The sequence below is a fragment of the Periophthalmus magnuspinnatus genome, chromosome 21 (genome assembly GCF_009829125.3).
Source record: "Periophthalmus magnuspinnatus isolate fPerMag1 chromosome 21, fPerMag1.2.pri, whole genome shotgun sequence".
NCBI lineage: Eukaryota > Metazoa > Chordata > Actinopteri > Gobiiformes > Gobiidae > Periophthalmus > Periophthalmus magnuspinnatus.
The window spans coordinates 7,558,413-7,581,252 of NC_047146.1; the positions used below are offsets into that span (position 1 = coordinate 7,558,413).

At 40.6% G+C, this 22,840-nt stretch overlaps 1 protein-coding gene across 6 annotated transcripts; it reads right to left on the reverse strand.

The window, feature by feature from the left end:
- Positions 1-611: 611 nt before the first annotated feature.
- On the reverse strand, positions 612-22,443 carry tbc1d4 (TBC1 domain family, member 4). 6 transcript variants are annotated; one of them, XM_033986667.2, is made up of 23 exons: positions 21,464-22,443; positions 17,528-17,656; positions 17,206-17,446; positions 16,201-16,445; positions 13,849-13,938; positions 13,423-13,527; positions 13,214-13,346; positions 13,014-13,105; positions 12,828-12,938; positions 12,621-12,743; positions 12,322-12,381; positions 11,101-11,318; positions 10,598-10,750; positions 9,268-9,422; positions 8,234-8,446; positions 6,699-6,860; positions 5,926-6,084; positions 5,569-5,669; positions 5,347-5,490; positions 4,256-4,415; positions 4,008-4,177; positions 3,705-3,881; positions 612-3,062 (listed from the first exon to the last, which is right to left on the reverse strand). In XM_033986667.2, the coding sequence occupies exons 1-23, from the start codon at positions 21,863-21,865 to the stop codon at positions 2,832-2,834; spliced, it is 3,774 nt and encodes a 1,257-aa protein (XP_033842558.1). In that variant the 5' UTR covers positions 21,866-22,443; the 3' UTR covers positions 612-2,831. The 6 variants fall into 6 exon arrangements, with proteins under 6 accessions (XP_033842558.1, XP_055086743.1, XP_033842560.1 ...); XM_033986669.2 differs by having other exon boundaries at positions 625-3,062; positions 11,101-11,315; XM_055230768.1 differs by lacking the exon at positions 10,598-10,750 and having other exon boundaries at positions 11,101-11,315; positions 21,464-22,442.
- Between the last annotated feature and the right edge of the window lie 397 nt (positions 22,444-22,840).

Sequence of the window (22,840 nt, forward strand, 5' to 3'; positions counted from 1 at the left end):
AAGACTGTTGGCCCCGTGACCCAGCCCCGGATAAGCAGAAAAAGATGGATGGATGGTGCGATTACTAGAAAAATGAAGTAGTGAATACAACACTGCCTTTCTCATAGCTAACATACAAAATAGGTGATGTGTCAACACAACAGACTTTGACCTCTTTTTGGACATATTACATCAACCTCGAGGAAATAAGCATCAGTGTGGATGTGTATGTGGGATTAAAGCTCATTTTTCAACTGGGGAAAGAAAAAAATACAACTGTCCAAAGTCATCCAAACCCTATAACCTGTGAAGTGCACGAGGGTTATAGCCCACACAACTGGGCTTTTTACAGGACATAGTTCATGCTTTGTAATGGTGGAAGAAGTGCTCAAATTTGTTTAAGTAAAAGTACATATACTGGAAAAAAACAAACAAAAAACCCTCAAGTAAAAGTATGACATGAAAAAAATCGACTTAAGTAAAAGTTTTAAAGCACTCTGCTGCTTAAAATTGCTTAAAAAGAAAGTATTTTGTGCATATTTTAAAGTCTTAAAAGGGTTCAAGTGTCGTGATTTTGATAAAATTTGTGCTGAATTTTGCTCAGTAGAAATAATTGAATCAATAGTTTTTTTCCAGCTGTTTTTATTTGTGTATTTTGTTTGCTCAAATTATCAACTTGATAAAAAATAACCCCTCAGCCTTTTCAGCGGGTCTCACACAATCATTTTAAAAAATCGTTTTACTTTTCAGTCCAGTTAAATGTAGCGGATTAGAAAGTACACATACCTGCACTCAAATGTAATGCAGTAAAAGTAGGAAGTGTCTTTAAAATGTACTTAAATAAAGTACAGATGCCTAAAATGTTTACGTTTTACTTCGTTACGCTCCATCGTTGATGATTTCTTTATGAGAGCTCACTACGGACAGGGAAGATCAGACGCGTAACAGCACAAAGTGATGTTTATTCAATCAAGTCAAGGCAGTTTCATTGTTACGTGAATTGAGAGTTTGAAATCTCAATCGAATCAAAATACTCAAACCCATCACTTATACTGAAGTTCCATGATTGATTTAAAGCATGAGCTGAAAAGAAAAGCCTTAAACTTTGGGAAAAAGTAGAAAAAAAAGTATTATATCTATAACACAATTTACTGCAGTAACCAAGACACGTTTTTCTGAATTCTTTTGAAAACTTCTTTGGTTATTTGTTTACACATTTCAATATTTCTACAAATGAAATATTGAAATTTTGTAAAATGTGTTTTTCAGCGGGTCTTTTGACACATTGACAAGTGCTAAGAGAGAAACAAATCTACAGAGGAGCGTCCCGCTGTTCAGAGAAAACCCCGTTTCTATATTATTAATGAGAAGTTTGGTGCAAAGGTTTACCATGTCACCTCAATTACCCCAAGAACACATCACTTTGACAGCAAACGTCAGGCTGTATCCACTTCAATTAGCTGTAGCCAAATGAGGCATGTGCGCTGTGTGAATGCTCAGACAAGCCCGGTTTACTAAAGAAAAGTAGATGTCCAAGTAAACTACCATGACAAATAACTACAGTGCAAACAGTTCTCAAGGACAGGAAGACTGACAGACACTGAGTGCTTTTCTGTGAGCGCTATCACTTAGCTTCTAATGACAGTGTAACCTGGACCGATTTACTTTCTGGCAGTGCTCAGACAGACAGAACCATAACATAAAATGCATCCAGGGACAAGCTTTTCACTCAAACTGTCAAAACTATCACTCACAATTGCAATGTATAGTACTGTGCAAAAGTTATGCTCACAACAGATGCACTTAACTTTAACAATGTTTTGATTAATGTAAATTTGTTTTTGCTTGACTGAAAATACTGCATTCATTTTTTTTCAGTTTGTATATATAATTCCTTGTAGATTCTTTGAAATTCGGTAAAAGTTTTAGATACAAAATGCTTTGCACAGTACTGTCAAATGAACAAATGGAAGATGTGGATTATCTTGAAACACAGATTGATACAAAACCCGCTGATTGTAAATGTACGTCAGCCTTATTCGACTCAGATTAAAAATGCTCTTTGTGTTTACAGTGCTGTGTCTTTACACCTTCAAATGTGCGTACGCTCTCTGCATTTTCTTCTTGGTTAGTGTGAACTTTGCCTCTGAACATGAAGCTAAAACAGGACGACACGGCGGTCAGTCACACAGGAAACTGAGACTGCAGACAATCTCACATCCTGCCCCAGCTCTGGAAGAAACACTTCCTCCTTTTTAAACAGCGCGTACATACACACACACACACACACACACACACACATACAGTGCACAAGGCAGTGGTGAGTGCTACAAGAAGAGATAATATGTGGGCTGGAACTGACAGATGTGTAATGCTTCAATAAACAAAATCATGATTAGACATTTTTCAAGTGAAGAAAAATAAAAGTTCACGAATCCAAGCTGTCACATTCAAAGTCATAAAAACATGTTGACGTGTTAATGTTAAGGTAATGGCTGGAGGTTGACCCTGAAGTCTACACGATCGCTTCTGTCCGTTGCTGTTGTAGTGCTACAAAAAGTTATCAAGGCAGTGTTGTTTTCAAGATGCCTTTCTCACGAGTGGCTTGAAATTCCCTGGTTCACTCTGAAAAAAAAAATTCTCTTGATGTGGCCATTGTAGCTGAAAACATCTTCTACTTCTTCTTGCTATCTTTTGACATACATTTAAAGCATACACTCTGGATGCCTCCACTTCAGGCATCATGTGAACGCTTGTACAGCACTTAAGCAGCTGTAAAAAATCCCAGCAGTCTTTACAAACACAATGTTGTATTTGTTCACTTCTTTGTGTGCATCTGCCCGTGGTTGTCATCATGGCTTCTTGGCTGCAGTTTTGGCTTTCCCATTTGGTCCTGTTTTGATCTGGGTCATCTCAACATCTGTCAGGGCGTCAGGGGGAAGGCACGAGCGCATGCGTTCAATGGTCTTCTGGTAGGCTGCCCTCTCCTGCTCCAGAGAGCGGATCATGTGCTTCATTTTGCTCTCCCGAGAAAGAAAGTTATCCACGCTGGTCTCCAGGGACTGGATCTTCTGACGGGCCGCCTGGTCAAAACAACTGCGGTCAGCTCAGAGAAAACAAGCTGTGGTTTCATGTGTAGTTTCATGTTATTACTGTACAATAACATTTACATTTTTATATTATATAACGTTTTACTAGTATTCTCACGTTCACAAGATGCAATTGGTTTAGCCAATTATAGTACAACCATGTTATACTTCTTTGGTAAACTTTATTTTCTTTCTTTGGTAAAGGTTCATTTTGTCTTCAGTTTTAAACTTAGAATTAGCTATACTTTTTATTAGACATGAGTTAATTTGCTTTACATGCTCCGGTTACTTCCTGTAGCCTTTTATACATGCTGAAGTGAGACCATAAGTTGACGCAATGGAAGTAAATCTGATTGTGACTTTTAATTAAAAAAAAAACAACTCTCTCTCTCTATATATACAGTAACTATATTAGTAATAAAATGAAGATTGAAGAAGATCATTACTGAAGGACAATCTGTACATTTAAACAGGGGCATTTACTCTAAAACGTACATTTTCATAGTAATGTAAAAAAAATGTAAAACCACAGACTTTCTGGAGATGCTACATGTTCCTCCTCTCTGTTGTACTCTGGCGCCATCTCTTGGTGAACTGAGGTAATATTAAATAAGTGTGGATAGTGCCTGTTCTCACCTGCAGTTTTTCTAGTAAATCCATGTTTTGTTTCTTCAGCTGTACGTTGGTCTTCTCTAGTTTGTCAAGGCGCTCCGAGTCATCCGGAAGTGGCCCGGTATCTAACATCTCATCCTGGAGAACGTGGTACTCTACTTCATACGCATGCAGCTGTTTAGAGATGTCCATGTCCATCACCTAAAACAACAAACAAAATCATGCTACAATGATATCCACTGATTATTATGTTATTTTTATGTATTTTTATTATAGCAAACTGTTCTTATAGTGATTACATAATGCTGACTTATGTTACTACTGTACCTTTGCTATAGTGTGCTCCATCTGTGTCTGATTGAGTGAGGGGAGTGTAGTTTTCAGATAGTCCACTATACTCTCAAAGTTGTCGCACTTGACTATCTCGCTCTCGTGGCTACTTAAAAGGCACAGGGCCACTTTAAAGATCACCTCGGTCCCTTGGGCAAACACAAAATCTGTAAAATAAACATGCCGTCAGCGCTATAATAAAACCTGAAAAGCAATATGATCGTGAACTTTGCAAGAAGACGTACCGAATAGACGGGAGACAAAGCCAAGAGGGAACTGAGAGGCAAAGAGTGTCAGAAACCACGGAGCGGCGTAGAGACTGGGGCAGATCTCGTGTTCCTCAAAGTGATTGTACAGGCCGCGGTGATAGTCATGGAGCAGTCTGGAGAGCTGGTACATCTGAATCTGCAACAATAGGGAAACAGTGAACAAGTGGCATACAAGAACAACACGAGGCAACAAATACAGGCTGTAACACGTGCAAACTGGAAAGGCTGGAACTGCAAGGTCCTAAAGTTAAAGACACATTAATTAACCACATTAGGCAATAGTAGATAGATACACAGTGCCTCATACAGAAGTCCTAGAAAGAGCTGAAACGAGTAATCTAGCAAAAGGTTTGTAGAATGATGCAAAAAAAAAAAAGGTTAACACTACCAAAAAGTCACTGTTTACATGCAAAATTTGAACAAAACCAACGGTAGCAAACTTCTGTGGCCACTGCTGTTGTTTTCAGTAAAAGGGAAGTACTGTGTCTCCAAACTACCTCATACAGATTAAACATTACCACACCTGCGAGCGCATGTACCCTCGCTGAGGTCAGCTTCCTTAAGCCTGAGTTAACAGAGCATGCAGCAGGTGTGGCATTAATGTGAGGTGGGAGCACATGACTACCGTGTGTTGCAGGGTGGTAACTAGAGTATATAGATATTTGTTACATGTAGAATCTATATAATAATAATATTCTTCTCCTTTTGGTTAGTGCTTGTTTAGAATTACTACAGCAAGTGTGTAGTGCTATTTAAACCTGCTGGTACTTACTGTAGAAGGGTAAATATTGTATTTATTTTGTACAATGTGTATTTAAAATGGAATAGCAAACTTGAAAATAACTATGTCTAATAACATGCGATACACGATGTGGATTTGGTTTTCCTTTTTGTTTAACTTCTAAAAAAGTATCAACTTGTATCTTAGTCACGGCTTCGAGTTTAAAGTTCATGGTCGCAGTAAAAAGTAACAGCCTGGTCAGTCTTTGTAAAACTCAGTTAAAGTCTAGCTAATCCAAACTGTACTTCGGTCTAAAAGAAACACATCGTTTTTTCTATCCACGCACCTGCAGAGAGATCATGTCAGGTCTGTACTGGCGTCTGATGCCCAAGTCGTACATGAGGAACTTTAGCATATCGAAGGCCTGCTCCTCACTCATGTGCAACAGGAGCACGCCAGCCACGAAACTGATTCCCTGACAATAGCCGACCTGCGAGAAAACACATGCAAGGTTTACCAGCGTGAATCTCTGCAGTATGTTAAAATGATTACACGGTGAAGAATCTACCTCCGTGTCCAGCAAAGAGTAAGCCTTCAAAAGGTTGTAGAGAGAGAGCTGTCCGGCACCAAGCTGAGCGGAGAAATACTGATGGGTGGGAAAGGTCCGACCTGAAGAGGACAAAAATAAGAACTGAAATAGTGTCTTTTTTCTGTTTATTTTTGTAGCATGAAATGGGGAAGAAAGTGGAAGTTATATTGAGCAAACAGTCAGAGCTGAAAGTAAACATTTCTGGTGTCAACCCAGAATCCAGTTTAAGCCCTTAGATAATAGTTTATGTGATAGAAAGACAATTTAGCATTACACGTAGAACGATTCGAACAAAGTCAAAGATTACAATTACATATTATAAATAACCAAGCTAACCAAGATCCACCAGGATGGCGTGCTGCTGTGCTGTGAGCTGTTTGAGTAGATCTCGATACGGGATGTCGGGGGCTTGCTGTCGGTGGGGAAGTCTGTGTCGCAGACGGTGCTGATGGGACAGAAGAAGCCACACTTCTCCACGTCGGCTCTTTGGAACACCTAGGTCCAAAGTAAAGTAACAGATACGACATATGAATTACAAATCAGCGAATGGAAAATGGGGATGCAGGATTTGGGGAAAATGTTTGCGATTTATGTTTAAAAAGTAAGATTCTGCTCAAAATGCACATTGTAGACAAGTAGAGAAGGCTGAAACTAGGCCTCTCGTTCAATATAGATCAGATGAAACAATCATTTTTGGGATCAATTTGTATCGTGGGGACTTTTTCTTAGTACTAATCAGGAACTTTTTCTTATTTTTCCTGCTCTACGATTAGATTTGAGCTGTAAAATGTTGAATAAAGAAATTCTGTGACTCAATATTATTGTTTATATTATCGCACTACAAAATGTGTTATCATGACAGTTTTAGCTGAAACATGAACTGGTAAAATAATCACAAAAAAACATGAATGTCAAAACATGTTTGTGTAGGTCTAAACTACAGGCACGACAAGACATTGATATTGTATTATCTAAATAAAAGCAGCCTTTGTGATTTGATAAACGTGCAAATAATAAAAAAATGAAACTAATGGAGGACATGCATAATAGATCGTCTTGCGCTTGTTCTGTGTCCGGTTTTACTCACTAACATGGCTGACGGTACAGACCTTGGCAGAGAGCGCGGTACATCTCCTCTTTATCTTGTGGGACTGTGGTTCTGCCTGGGGCGCACAATTTCTTCTCCCACAATGTCTGTGCATCTTTCGAACACTGGCCCACCTCTTCGTAGTTGAGTTTCATTTTACGGATGTGGAGCTCATCCCGGCTTGCTACGATACATGAAAGATTTACACTTAAAATTATTATGCTGTTATCAATTGGCTTGTTTTATTTGCTGTATTTTTGGTAGGTAAGTAGGCAAGTGTAATCAGCTAGTTTAAGAGAAAATGAGATGATCCTTTTGATAGTTTCCCCACAGTTACCACGGAGATGTCAAACAAGGTACAACACTAACATGAACACCAGGGACCGTAAGTGCAGCAGGAAAAATGAAGAGGTTGAAAGAATAAACAGACCACCAGTACAAAGTGTGATTGATTCTACCGTATAAACTCAAAAAGTGTGATTCATGCAAAACATTAACCTTGACCCCAGAGCATGCACTGATGTAGCTTACCATCTATTGAAAAACACGATGAGTAGTGTCAGAGTCGTAAAAAAGAGAACAGATATTTTGTTAATAATTGACTGATTGGAATAATTGATTAAAAAGATCCATTGTCGCCTGACTTAGACTCGTTGTTTTTCATTTAGTAACATCCAGTCATTAAATACATGATGACAACTCCAGTACAAGATTTACACATGGATTTTCACTTCCCTATTTCCACTCCTTTTGTTCAGACTTCCTGTTTTTGATGAAGGCTGTGTAACAACCAGAGGAGCAGCGAGAAGGGACTGCGTCATTATTATTATTATTATTATTATTATTATTATTTTTCTATCCGTGCTGCCTCACACCCGCAACCAACAGAAACGGAAACAGCTATCACACTTTCAAAACACAGTTAAAACAATGGCTCAAACAACCCTGATTACACCTGTGCTCGCTGCCCCCTACTGGCCTTTTGTCCTGTGTGTGTCTGTGTGTTGTGAGTGTGTAGTTGTGTCTCTGTGTCACATGTGTCTTGTATTGTAAACTGTAAATATTTGCCTATTGAATACTATTATTTTATGCTTTTTTGTGTGTTTTTAGGCCGACTTACACGTGAAAAACAGCACTTCCTGGTTCCTAATTCTGGCATTTTTTTTAACAGAAATGTTCATTAATATGCACTTTCCCTTAAATAAGTGAATGAATAAATGAATAAATAAATCGTCACTTAATACAATGCAATAAAGCTGACTGAGAATACAAATATTTTATCTGCAATATCGCTCCAGCCTCATAATAAGACACAATAAATGGTTCTCCACCCATAATGTAAAAGCAGGCTGTCCACGTCTTTGGCAAACAAGGAGCCCTTTGTGCTTTGTGGAGAACAACGTGACAAACATGAATAGAACTTGCGCACACACATAAACAACTGCACAACATCAAAAAGGCACAATTACACAGATCACAGAAGACATTTTGTTCATCATATGACCATGTGTCACTAATGTGACTCTAATGTTCAGGTTTATTGTTACTCAAACTCACCCTCGAGACGCTGGTTCTCCTTCTCCATACGCAGCAGCAGGATCTGTTGGTGAATGGCAGTCTTCCAGAGCATCCTGTATTCTGCTGCGGTCTTCTTGGGTCTCTCCCCAGACGCGTGGTCCCCGCCTATGGGCTCCAGTCGGCCCAGTGGATCCAAACCAGAAACCAGAGCACATGGAGATAGAGGCAGCAGTTCGGATGTGTCACAGTGGTCTAAGAAACAACATATAAAACAGGAGATGAAATTAGACACGTGTTAGCAATGTTGGTCCAATGCATTTTTGGTTTTGCACATGTCTGGAACGCAGATCAGCTCAGAATGAACAAAAACCTTGCATTAAAGACGACGGAACCATGTTAAAACGGTGTTAACTCAATAGTAAGTTACTCAAAGTTGTATTTTTATAGATTTTTTTCCCATCTACCCCTATATATTCAATACAAAACAATACAAATACACACTCTGGGTCAAGTAAGTAGAGTTCAAAAACATCACATGGCTACAACAACAAAAACAAGTTGAGCTGTGAAATGCATTTATATGAAGACGCCTATCAGTTCTGCAGTTTTGTACAAGAAATCAATGCAACTTTCTCTCATTAAGCTGCTTTAGATCAATATTGTAGTTCACAGTTAACAAAATGAAAAACAATGATCCACGTATGTATGAAGTTTAATATTAGAGGTGGACTGTGTAACTTTTCTGCTTGTCTCCATGCAGATGTTTTTGTTTTGCTTTGGAGTGTTCACAGTACGGCATAAGAAAAACATCTACTCTTACTGTCAGCTGTGTCACGTCTCCACAGATCTGACTTTTCCTGTTGGTGCTACATACTTATCTCCTTGGGGATAAATACATTTTAGGGCATCTCCTTGGGACCAACTCCACCAGAAAAACTACACAGTGGACCTTTAAGTAATGTTAAATAAACATTGACACATAATTGAAGTCGGTTTGTAAATAATACCCCAGAGAGTATTATTATTAATTGATGCAGAATTATAATACAGGGTTCGCAGTTGTGTTACTGAACCTGGGTGCTCCATAGGAACCGCTGGCTTGTTCATGGGAGATGCGACTCTCATGAAGATCTTCTGCCTCCAGGAGATGCGGCGTGGGGTGAGAGGGAGAGCGCTCAGGGAGTCAGTACTGCAGGCCGACAATGTCCTCTTCCTGCCTTCGCCATTGCTACAAGACAAGAGATCCATGTCATAGATACTGAGTGAAAGAGGTGTCCGCTTACAACCACCTTTCAAGCCGTTTCACATACACTCAATACATCCAACTGTAACATGATGAAAGAAAATGTTTACCTATTAACTAACATGCTAATAAAGCAAAGTTCAACATCGTGTTTGACAGTTAGTTTTTTAAAATATCAGCCACAAAGTGAGTATTCAGGCGTAAAGCTCTCATGCAGTTTCTGTTAGAAGCCAGATATCAAATGAGTAAATTGAGTAGATCAGTTTCAAATTAACAAGTAATAGCGATTGGCAATAATAAGTAAGTATAGTATAACTCATTTATTTAACCTATATGTCTCAACAGCCTTATTCATAGAACTGTTGTCAAAACAAGTGGTCATTTATGTCAGCAACAGAGAGTCAGTCACAAAGACCAAGGTAAAAGAGTGGAAGAGACCAGAGCTGTTTTTCTCATCATGTTGCTCACATAGATTGGAAAATACTTTACAGAACAATGAGTGTCCTAATCAGAAAATGACCCTTAAACACCTTATTGTGAATATCAAAAAAGTGGAGTCTTTCATAAAGGTCAGTGTTTTCAGTGTTTTTACTCCTCTATTGGGGCACTATCAACAGAAGTGCTAAACGGGATTGGATTTCTGTCACAGGAAAACATCCTGTGGAAGTGACATTTTACAGTGGTCTGCACAGCTGAGGCTCATTCATAATGGAAATATTAACCTTTACTTTCTGCCACTCAGGCACCACAGCACTGTCTTGGATGAACTGCTATAAAAATCAAGACGCATAGAACTGCACTACACGCTACATTAAAATGACTCATTTAATTAAGTGCGAGAAACACATAATGTTTGTACTGTTAGTTAGACATGCATATAACATGCAGTTGTTACACAAAAGAAAAGGAAAATCAGAGTCTCCTTCTTTTCCTCACTGCAGCAGGCCCAGGAGCATTCACTCTGAAAATGTATTTCACATCCATGAAAAGGGTGAAAGTAGCAGAAATAATAAAGCTGCATGTTACATGTTTGGACAGCCAACATGGGGTGTCTGCTTTCCCAGCATAGAAATGTTACACCTCCAGCCATGTCATCCCAGTGACAGATTGCTGGCTGTTTTGGGGGCTATGCACAGGGGGTTATGAGGACCCCCTCTCACCTCTTGTTGCTCCCACTGTCTGCCAGGGAGCTGAGGGAACCCAGGGAGCCCTGGTAAATGCTTTTCAGGAAAGTGGGGGCGGAGAAGGAGGAGGGGAGGCTGAAGGTAGAGTCACTCTCCGAAACACTGCGTGTTCTTGGGACAGCCACCGGACTGTGGTGAGCCAAACATGAAATGCCCACAAATAAAAACAAACATTACACAAACAAAGAACTACAAACAAAAAAGGAACAGAAAACTATGAAAAAAATCAAAACCCTAACAGGAAACATGTGATGCTATTGTGTTGTTGGGACAGTTAGGTAGAAGTTGAAAAGATACAGAATCAAAGTGCAGTTCAAAGGTTTTGCACATCAAACATAATCAAACTACTACATTCAAAGATTTTAAAGCCTTGTTAGCTTTAGCCATGTGTTCATACAAAACACAAAAGCTGTGCTTGCAAAACATCCACTATTGTTCCAGCTCAGAGCCACTGGTGGACGTGAAGCCTGATACAGTACCTGCTCTGCAGAAGCTCAGGGTTGACAGACTGTTGTCTGCGCAGAGGGGCGTGTTTACTCTGAGAGGAGGGTTGGCTTTCAAAGGAAATGCGCTTCTTCACAGGTGGATGGCTGAAGGTGTGAGCGCGCCGCCGAAACTGGATGCCAGCTTCTGGGTCATCATCCGGGAAGTGTGGAGGGGACCCAGGAGGTGAGTGGTCTGGAGACTCCTCATCCTGCTGATGACAGAAAATTTGCAGATATTACTTTTTAAAATTAGGTTAATTAGACTACTATGTATATACACTACATTTTAATTGTTTGGATTATTGTCTGTTGACAGTAAAGAGTCAAAGTGCTATCACAGTGAAACCAGAAATAGACAGTAATTCAAACCTGAAGGCAATGCCAAGCCTAAAGCCAAATAAAACAGCAGCTCATGTTTCAGAAATGCACTCACCTCACTCACAACGTAAGCCACAGCCAGACCTACTCCAGACTCCACTTTCTATTGAGCCCCACTGCCGCCTCAGGTCTCCCCTCATGCAGTAAACTCCCACACCTATTGTATTCTAATGCAGTCTTGTGACTCATGGCATCAACAGGGAAGGACTTCAGTGCAAGTTAACCCTCCAATCTCATCTCCCTCATTTCTGTAACCTCCCTCTTTGAAACTGGTATGGCAAGGAAAACAACATGCTTAAGTAGATAACATGCAAGTGATTTCTTACTGTGTACAAAGTTTAAAGTCTTATTTGTTTGCACAAATTAGGAAAGAGGTTGTGTTTTCATATGGTGAAAAAAGGAAGCGCATAAAGGCATAGCTCAGCAGTCACATAACTGGAAATCCTGACTTGGATTTCCTGCTCGTTGGCACAAAATCCAGATGACAGTAAACCGAATGAATAAATTATTTATTTTACAATGTTAAATTTGTTGAAATGTGTAACGATGTGTTTACAAGTCTTGCACTTCTAATTACATTGGCTCAAAGACTAAAGTTCAAACAGGTAATCAAACAGTTATACGCCAACTGGAATATGGCAAGCTTTGTAGAGCTAAGTGTACAACATGACAACTTACACTGTGCTGTTTATGACTGATGCTTTGCCAAAGTAACCACATGACACACTCATTGCACATTTTGCACAACAGTGGCATTCTGGGTCAACAAGTGATCGCTCTATAAACACACTGTAGACTAGTACAAGTTTATCTTTTATATCATAATTTTACACTCACCCTATCAAAGCTTCCAATACTTCCTATACTTCCCAAACGACCCCGCATCCGACTGGCACCCTGGTGAAAACAAAACAAAATACAGTATATGTCAAGAAATTATACAAACAGTTCTAATGGTGGCTGTTGTACAATTCAGGGCGAGGCTTTGTGCAGTGTTTGTTGACCCAAACAGATGGTGATAATGATGTGTGCAGTGTCACTGAGAGCGATATAGGTCAATCCAAATCCCTAGATAAGGGTGCTAAGGGTTTTCACTTTTTATAATCATTTCTTTAGGTTACCCAGAAAGACCGTACCCGTGCAAAGATGTTCTCCAGTGAACTGGTGAGGGATGAGCGAGCCTTATTCTTGAGAACATCGAGTTTGAAACGACTGCCACCGGTTGCTCCATCTCCAGCTTGTGAGCTACTGACTGCATTCTGTTCAAAACAAAATAAAAAGTACAGAGAAAAATAACCAGCATAACAGAATAAACATTTAATTTACCCATTCTAAATCTTTACCTGAGGAGCATCTCCAAGGTGTGAGTGGGTTTTTTGCTTTGATTCACACAGTTGTCTTAGCTGGATAATAACCAGCTCATTTTCCTCTTGGTCTGAACATGGCTTCTGCCTCTGCACACACACATATATACTGTTGTAATATACACTGTTGTACTCTATACACTGTACTCTTCACACATGTTTTACCTGGACTCGCTCAAAAATCTCAGCTTGCTCATTGTCATTGAGCTGGGAAAGATATTTTTGGATGGCTAGCTTTGCTCTAGGTGGGTAGAGACCTGAGGACAAAAGAATGTAGTTTTTTCTGTGTGTGAAAAACAGAGCAGACCACGCATCCGTCTGTTCATGAGTCAGAGGAAAGCCTCAGATGTGAGTTCACATGCTACCTTCGATCCTCTCGCAGAGCTTGTGCAGGTCATGCATGGGGCACGCTTCACACAGCTGGATCGGGGTCTTATTGCTTTGTAAGGCTGCAGCTGTACTAAAAGCCTGCTTCAGTGTCATCATCACCTCATCCACCTACAACACAGAGACGAGTGAGGGGTGAGAAATCCTATTGAGCGAACAGTTATTCTCCAGTGCGTGTATCACTCACCAAAGACTCACTGGCGCACTGGAAAACATAGCAGACATACTGACTAGGACCACCTTCACATTGGTCCCGGCAAATAAATCCAAAATGGTCAGTTTGCTTTATACCCTGTAACATATAAACAAACACTATATTAATTAATGTAAATGGTAAATTAAATCTTTGTCTCAAACTGAGGCACAGTAACGCTGATAGGACACAGTCTCTCTTGGCACTCAGTAGTCGCTGCATTTTTAAAGAAGAGATTCAGGGATAGTTTTACAGCCTGGTTAAGTCCATGTTTAATTCAGAACCAATACAAAGTTTGTCTTTTAGTGTTGCTAAGTCCCGATAACGGCCTCGCTTCACTCCAAAATACAGTTATTGCTTAGTCAGAAAAAAGCGGCGATGACCTTTTCACAAAAACACAGCCAGCGTTAATAAACAAACCTGACAGCACGATGAGATATCTTTGAAGTTCTTCTCCAGCACCACTGTCTTACTATCTGGACTTATAAGGTTTATTTCAAAGCGTCCAACCTGCAAAAGAACACAAACAGCAATTTTTCAACAAAAACACAACATAAACTGAAGGACACTGACATACTAACTATATAACAAATATCCGATATCTTGTGACAAGCCCTGCCCTGGCACAGTTTGGAGACGAGGTCAATGAGAGACATAAACACATTTAGAATCAAGGTCAACACGACTGCGCAAATGATTTTTTTACATAATGGATTTCTATGTGGAGTATCATATTGAGCGTTGTGCTCCAGTTGTTAAATATAGCTTTGCACAACAGCTGCTAAACATTGGGGCTTTTCAAGGGCCCTGTTATGCTCATATTTGAACAGATCACAAAATACTCTTCAGAAGTTAAAGCCTGTTCAACTGGAAGCAGCATACATCAGGGCTGGTGGCTGTGTTGGAACAACCGGGAGCTCGCACATAAAAATGATTTGTAGTACCAGAGAACTGCAGAGGACTGAGGGAGAGAGTTATAGTGTGCAACAGCTCTGAGGCAATCCCAAAAGGGCTGCCAAGTTCTTCTAAGGTTTAAGTTGTGAAATGAAAATAATCAATCATAGAATTACCTTTAGAATAGGGCTTATGAGCGTTGAAAGACACACATAGGATCACGTGGATTAAACATGAATGCAATGCAATTATCTCAACTAAAGTTTGGCATGTCGTCACAAGTAACTAAGACGACAGGAAAACCCTTTTAATCTGGCTATAAATGAGCACTTAGCATCCTCGATAGAAAACCGCGACGATATCATCACTGTAAAATACTTAGCAAACATAAAAGGCTAAGCTTTGTAAATATTATTCAATTTGCAAATTTTGTTGTTCAAGATTGTCAAAAATATGACACCTGCACCGCTCAAAAGGTTTTCCACATTAATATCTGAACAGATGATCAGAACAACAAGGTCAACATGCAATGACGGGCGTATACCTAAAAGAAAAACAGCTCTAGGTCAATCAGCAGTCTCTTTCAAAACTACAACAGAATAGAACAAACTACCAACACATTTAAAGTTATTCAAAGGCTTCAAAAAGTTTAGTGCGCAGTTAAAAACATATTTTTTAACAACACAGAAGTGCAAACATGAAGTGCCAACAAATGTAGGAAAACAACTAAATTATGTCTGATTAAGGGCACAGAGGGAGTAGGAAACAGAGGGAGCAGGGCACTGAGGGAATAGGGTACAGAGGGAGTAGAGTACAGAGGGCACAGAGAGAGCAGGACACAGAGGGAGTAGGGCACTGAGGGAGTAGAACATAGAGGGAATAGGGTTCAGAGTGAGTACGGTACAGAGGGCACAGAGGGAGTATGGTACAGGGGGAGTAGGGTACAGAGGAAGCACAGTACAGAGGGCACAGAGGGAGCAGGAAACTGAAGGAGCAGGGCACTGAGGAAGTAGAACATAGAGTGAGTAGGGTACAGAGGGCACAGAGGGAGTATGGTACAGAGGGCACAGAGGGAGTATGGTACAGAGGGCACAGAGGAAGTATGGTACAGAGGGAGTAGGGTACATAGGGAGCACAGTACAGAGGGAGTAGGGTACAGAGGAAGCACAGTACAGAGGGCACAGAGGGAGCAGGGCACTGAGGAAGTAGAGCATAGAGTGAGTAGGGTGCAGAGGGCACAGAGGGAGTACTGTACAGAGGGCACAGAGTGAGTATGGTACAGAGGGAGTAGGGTACAGAGGGCACAGAGGGAGCAGGGCAAAGGTAGTAGAGGGAGTAGAGAGGGAGTAGAGTACAGAGGGATTAGGGCACAGAGGGAGTATGGTACAGAGGGCAAGGAGGGAGCAGGAAACAGAGAGAGTAGGGCACAGAGGGAGTAGAGTACAAAGGGAATAGGGCTCAGAGGGAGTAGGGTACAGAGGGCACAGAGGGAGTAAGATGGGAAAGGGACAAAGCTCTTTAATGTCATTGTAATTTTTCTCACTACTTGTGTATAGATTCCATTGTTCTTTGCTGTTTGTGTATTCTGTGTTTTGTGCGTCTCATTGACTCCAGATGGAAATGAGCTCCTCTGGCACAAAACATCTCTTCAATACATAAACTAATACATAAACTAAATGTGTGTTACTAATCTATTTCAAACATGAGCAGTCATCTGTTTTAGAGAGGTTTTTTTTTTGTTTTTTTTTATACAGCTAATGAGTTCAAATTCACACCCTGGGCTTAAACTTCAACTGTAAGCTGGATTCAGAGATAACTGTAAGTGGATAGCTGCCCTTATCAGGAAACACTGTCTTACTTTCCAACGGCCTGGTTTACCTGGAAAAGCATGGTGCGGTTTTTGTCTGCATCAGAAGGCTGAACGTGATTAGGAGCACTAGCATGGCGGCGTCGTGTGGGGGCTAGAATGACATTTTCTCCAGGTTTTCTCTGTAGGTTTCCTGCGAGGCTACTGCACCGAGTACGAAACTCTTGAGGCTCCTCGAAACCAGAGTCCTCCAGGATGCACTCAGGGAAAGTACCACGCAGACTGCTTTGACTGGGACTGTTGGACATGACTTTACCTACGCACAAAATGACAAAATACATAGTAGATACAGCAAATGTACAAATAATATAATTGCAAAATAAAAAAATGTTAACTGAGAATGTGGTAAACTAATTGAACTGTGATGGTTATAAGAGTTTTTATTATTAATTTGGGTGTGTATCAAGATCACGTATCGACTTGTGTAGCCATAACTCCTTGAGAATGCCTGATCTTGTTGGATCTGCGAAGCTAAGCAGTGTTGGGCCTTGTTACTAGATGGTAGGCCACTGAGACCACCAGGTGCCGTAGCGGGCTCTAGTGCATACTGCTGTTATGTCCTTAGGCAAGACACTTCACCCACCTTGTCTCCAAAGTCAATGCAGGCTGGTGTATAAATGAAAGTGTTTGTGAGAGCGAATGTCGGGCAATGGATGGAATGTTCACTATAATGCACTGCTCCGATCAAATAAACAAAAAATAGTCACATTGTTGTTCACAGTTTTCTTAATAAAGAGTAGAGTGCTAATTATACATGTGTAAAATGAATAGTTCACTTTTTATTTATGCTGAAAGAGAAGAAATCAAAGTTTGTGCCAGGTTTTGTTTCATATCTATAGACCCTGGAATTACAAATATTAACCATTAACACAGTCAAAAAATAAAACAGCTAATTTCATCACAGAATTCTGACCTGCCCCCAACCTTTAAACTGTCAAGAACTATCTGTGAAGTCATGGGAATGCAACCTGTCCTGACATTAGTTAGTATAAAGAGAGAGATCGCTTCTTCCAAACCTGTTCCTGCTAATGGTATGTCATCTGCTCCAGGCACTTTGGTGTCTTCTGGGTTTGCATTTAAAACAGAGGACAGAGGATCTGACTCTGCACCCATGAAAAACTCCACTGGTGTGTTCTCTGTTGACCCCCGCTGACCATTAAGTAACCGGAGACGTTTACGCTCAACCTCGTGCTGGCGAAACTTATCAATGCAATCATCAATAAGGGTAGATGAAGCTTTTTTATGACCAACTGTCACCTTGGAACAAAAAAATCATAATTTACTTTAGTATTATAAACTGTGAAGTGTAATCTTTTAGTTCAGATTTTTTTTTTTTACCTTGCCACAGTAAAGCACTTCAAACTTTTGGGAGTTGTAGAACGCTTCTTCAGCTTCCTGTTTTGGATTAGTTTCTTCCTTCAGGACGGACTTGGATGCCTGTCGAATCCTGCTGATGACCTCAGGAACCTAAAGCAAAGGAAAAGATAAAGATAACACTCTAAAAATATTACACAAAAACAAATTTAAGTGTATGAGTGGTCAGGGGAAAGTCGTACAATGTTATGACTTTTATGAATTATTCAACACAAGGAAATGTGAACTGAGGTAACAAAGGCAAAGGACAACAATAACTTAATGTCCCATGCCAGGAAACACCCATTTGCCAAAGGACACTAGAAAAAGAAAAGGACTAAAAAACAAAAACCTAGGGCTCGCAATGTACTTTCCATTTGACTAAAATACGTTGCCAAGTTGCACATTTTTAGCACCTACAGTAGACATCTGAGCCACAATCTTTTAAGAGTGTTCTTCTTTTGGTACAGGCAGGAAACTATTGGGCAATGTTTTGGAATGTGCATAGAGCAATCATGAAAGGAAATGCTGTAAAAGAAACAAAAAAAACTAAGACTGTAGCTGAGACAAGGTCAGCTCCAGGACCTGCTCTAGAACTAATGGTGGTTTGACTCCTCGCCTCCCATATCTGATAAGACTTTTGAGTAAACAGAGGGAGAAACATTATGTAACAAATGGTGTGGCCAGGAAAACCACAAACGGGACATAGTCAAATTATAGATGAGATAGAGTCAACTCTGTCTATTCAAACCAGAGCTTGTATTGTCTGATGTGTAACTGTCCTTCACCTCACATAACTCTGCTATCTGTATCTATGACAATGCATGACTTTGGTGGTTGTCCAAATCCTGTCTACGGAGCAAAACACCAATAAATGAGGCCAGCTTTAGGGCTTAAGGCAAAACAAGCATCGGGATTGTCCTCTCTGAGCCCCTGTAGATCCCAGCAATACTATCAGTATATCAGCGACTCAAATCCCCAAACTATAAAGCAAAAACAGATTAAATAGAAGCCAGTGCACAGCAGTGAATTGGCCTGTCATAATAAATTCTATATAGACTTAACGTTCAATATAATACTTTTTGGGGGGGTCAGTGTTTATCGTAGGAACTTTTTCCTTGCACCAGTGGGAAAAGTTTAGTTATTTTTCTGCACCACGATGAGATTTGAGCTGTAGAAGATTGAATTATGAACTTATATGACTCATTACAGAAACAAACTAACTACTTAAGGGTTGTATTCTGTTATTTATTTATTGCAGATTGTGTTTTTTTAACAATATTGCACATTAAGAATACTTTTTGGAGGATGATTCTGCTTTATGTTTTGGTTTCAATATCGTCTATATTTACTTAGCAATATATTACACTTCAAAACTTAAAAATTTTGTTATTGTGACAGGGCAAGCGGTGAGGTTCTGTCGATCTCACAGTTCAGCAAGTAATTTGAATAAAAAGCCAATTAAAAGGTAACAGATAACTGATAAATAAGCAATGTGTCCTAATGTTACAGTTTTCTACGAATTATATAGGCTAATAGACACGTCACAAGGTATTATCACGCTGTTGCTACTCTAACATATTGTTTTTCTAGAAGTGAGTAGGTCAGCTGCACTGGTAAATGGTTAAAAAGTTCCATGTTCCAACTAAAAACAAACTGACAAACCTAGGCCTAATGCATTTCTCATAACTGAACCACACGTTTCTAAAACTGGTATCACCAACCTATTAATTGTTTATTAGGTCTACACCATAGACCGTATAATGAAGTGGACTGAGCGAGTGTGACGTCACCCACAGCGTTCGGCTCCAGTCAAATGAAGCTCATCGAGGCTAGAGCAGTTATAGGGGCCGATTTGGAGCCCAGTTCTATATCTGGAAGTCCTACGGCGGTATCATAGCAACCAAAGAGCCAATCCAGAGGGAGGCACCCGAATGCACCGCTGGTTTAGCACAGAGCAGGTGCTTAGCAATGCTGTCGGGGAAAGAAGGCGCCTAATTCGTCTGTTACTTCATATCTTCATTTACGGACAAAATAGCAAAATAAAAACACCAGGATCTTGTAGAGGGGGTTAATATGAACATTTTAGGACAAAAACAACGAGCCTGACAGCAGCAGTTACAGAGAGAGGGGCGACGGTTTTTCAATGTAAAATGAAGTGGAGTCGATGCATCACCTCCTATTTGAAACATGGCGGCTACTAGGCTAGCTACATCCCATTTATATAAACAGTGAATTGTCTACAAAGTACACGCAGCAATAACCTAAAATGCAATGCTAATATTACATCATACATAATACATCAGCTGTTATTATCTAATACTAAATGTCTTTTTTAACCTCCATCGGTATTTGTCTTTCATCTTTGCATTTCAAGAATTTTGCAGCCTTTTTCTAGCTCTCGACAAACAAAATACTAGTCATAACACGCACGTTTGATGTTTACTGTAGAGTATAACTGTATTTAGACTGCGACCTTGTCCAATTGCGCTCAACAAGGCCACAGCTCCACAGCTCGCCAAGTGGAGCAGGGCAGGTTTGTGTAGTTTTAATAGACAGAGCAGAGGGAAACACAGGGGCACATATTGTGCTGGTTCATGGTGCCCATCAGCGGCTTAAGGAGTTGACTCAGACTTCTATTTGTGTTGGCTTGTGTGTCTGGGAGAACATAACAGAGCCTCGTCTAGGTAAAAGGTTACATTTCAACTTGGAGGGGAAGTCTTTGTTTAACTTCAAGCAGTTGATAATTTGAACAGATTTACAAACACATTTACAGAACACGCCAAGCGGAACAGGACAGTATGTGCAGTTTTTGCTCCCTGGGTGGGATGTAGTATATTTGAGTTTATCTGTATATACCAATGCTTCAGTTGACCTTGGGCCTGCCTAATCTAAAGGCCAGAACTCTTCATTCCCTTTGTTTGGTATGAATATGAATAGAGGGCTGCAGAATATTACATTGGCAAGTCTGTATTTCATTGAAACTAACTGCAAGTTTTGTGTTGTGCATTCAGAATCCTTAGGGTATTACAGGGGAACCCATTGCTCCATAGCAGTTTTATTCTGTCTTGAGTGTCCGGCATCTTTTATACAGTAAGTCAGCATAGATTGGCCTATCTGAATGCTACTTATATGATAAGAACTGATAACCGAGGGAGAGTTAAACATGGAAACTTGACAAACAGTGTAGCCATGCATTCCACATGGTCCACTATCAACATGTTGGGAACTGCTCCCTGCTAAACCAGTTTGCTTGTGCATAATAAAGCTGCTATGATCTATGTATGTTCAAGATATGCACAGCCAGTTTTCAATGAGGGTGAAGCCTGACACCTCAAACGTGCACGCTGCCTCTCCTGTTCTTAGTCGACAAACAGGCTGCTTGTGCCACTCACATACCTCAGGAAACACGAGACACAATCAATGCAAATACTGTTTGAGTATGATTGGATATTTCAAAGAAGGAAATCATGGCTCCTCCCAAGTCTATCCCCAAATGTATGCACTCATTTATATGTGCCTAAATTTGGTGTTCATGTGCATGTGTTCGTTCTTCAAAATAGTGTCACTATCTCCACCTCTGGCACACTGATCCCCATGGTAGGAGAACAAGGAGAGGATTAATTATGTCAAAAACCACTGTGCTCAATTCCTCTTCCTTTTAGAGCACTGGCCTAAATACTTAATTCCAAGGTAAACATGTTTTTACCAATGTCATTATGCAGTCCATTTGTGTATAAATGATGGTATTGTGATTATAGGCTTCTATTCAAGCTCTTCTTTTGTGTTATCAAATCAAATATTACCACTTTTGTTTGTCACATTTTGCAATAATGAAGTAATAGCTCAATGGGACACTAGTTTGGGAAACATGTGAGTGTAAAAGCCTTGGTGCGCGTGGATTCATTTGGACAGTATTACCTGGTTGGGGTCGCTGGCCTTAAACACATGACAGGACATCTCTGACTCTGGGTTGTCAGGCTGTCCTCGCAGGAGATAGGCAAAATAAGACAGATCATTACTGTTGTGTATGAAACGAGAGATGAGCTGTGCTTTGTGCTCAAAGATGAATACGGAAGAGTTGCTGTTGTTGGACGGGACACATCGTAGGAGAGGAGGGTTGAGGACCAGCTGGACATCCCTAGACTGAACCTGAGGCCCGCAGTCGCCCTTCTCACTTTTCCTGCGAATATCTGCCACGAGCCAGGGCAGCATGGGTAGAGTTGTCCGCCTGTCCAGCGTAGTCCAGCCGATGTAACTTAAGGCGAAGCGCCTGTCAGAGCTCGGGAGGCTGTTCTCCTTCTCGTCCGCGCTGCTCTCCATGTTGACTTTTGGAAAGCTTGTTTACTCGTCCAGTATCAAAAATACTATTCTAATGTTCCATCCCTACACAGCCTACACCAACTAAGGTGAGTTTGTCAAAAATGCAGGAGTCAAACATATGCTTTTTTTTCCCCAATCAATAAAAAAAAACAAATCTTCACAAACTCATGGGGCTGCAAGGCAAGAGCCCAAATGTGCGCATGTGGCACCCTCTCCAATGGTTGTGCTGTGAGCTAGATGTCAACAATATGCAGCACTGTCCTAGCCACTCGTGCTAAGGAAAACGTGGCTTTGGGTCCATTCTGTGTAAACAAAAGTCTCCAGTGAAATCAGATTTCTTTGACGCGCTTTGTGTTGCTCCGGGGTGCGCTCTTGGGCGGCTCATGCGACACTGCAGCTTTTAAAATACACACGTGCACAACTTTTCTTCGCTTAGGCGCATCACACCTTTCAGTATAAGAATATCATGCACAAACTGGAGGTGGTAAGTCTTCTTCTCACGCTGTACCACGATAAAAAAAAAACCTTTCTTCCACTAGCGTCTTGGAAAAGGCGGAGCAGCGGAGAGAGCGCGTCGACGACCCGCCCCGCGCTGCTGTCCCATGTGCTGGAGGAATGAGCAGGGCGCTGAACAGAAGCATGAGAAACGTGACAGGGAGGCTCCACCCCACCCACTCTAACACAAACCACGTTTATTTTTCTCCATTATCAAAGTTGTTCCACCAGTCCGGCTTGACCCAGGATAGGTTCTTAATAGAGTCACCAAATTATGACAAAAGATTAAATGTACCCTGTAGCTATGGGCCTTTTTATATTGGCATGCACTGGAGCTGTTCTCAAGGATTTCATGCACTCCTACATCCTAAATTCTTAATGTTTGAATTCGAAGAAATTCACTAATTAGCTAAAACAGATGGTGTCCTATTTTTAATTCTTCTGAAGAACACTGCCACAAGCACTGAAATTATACACTCA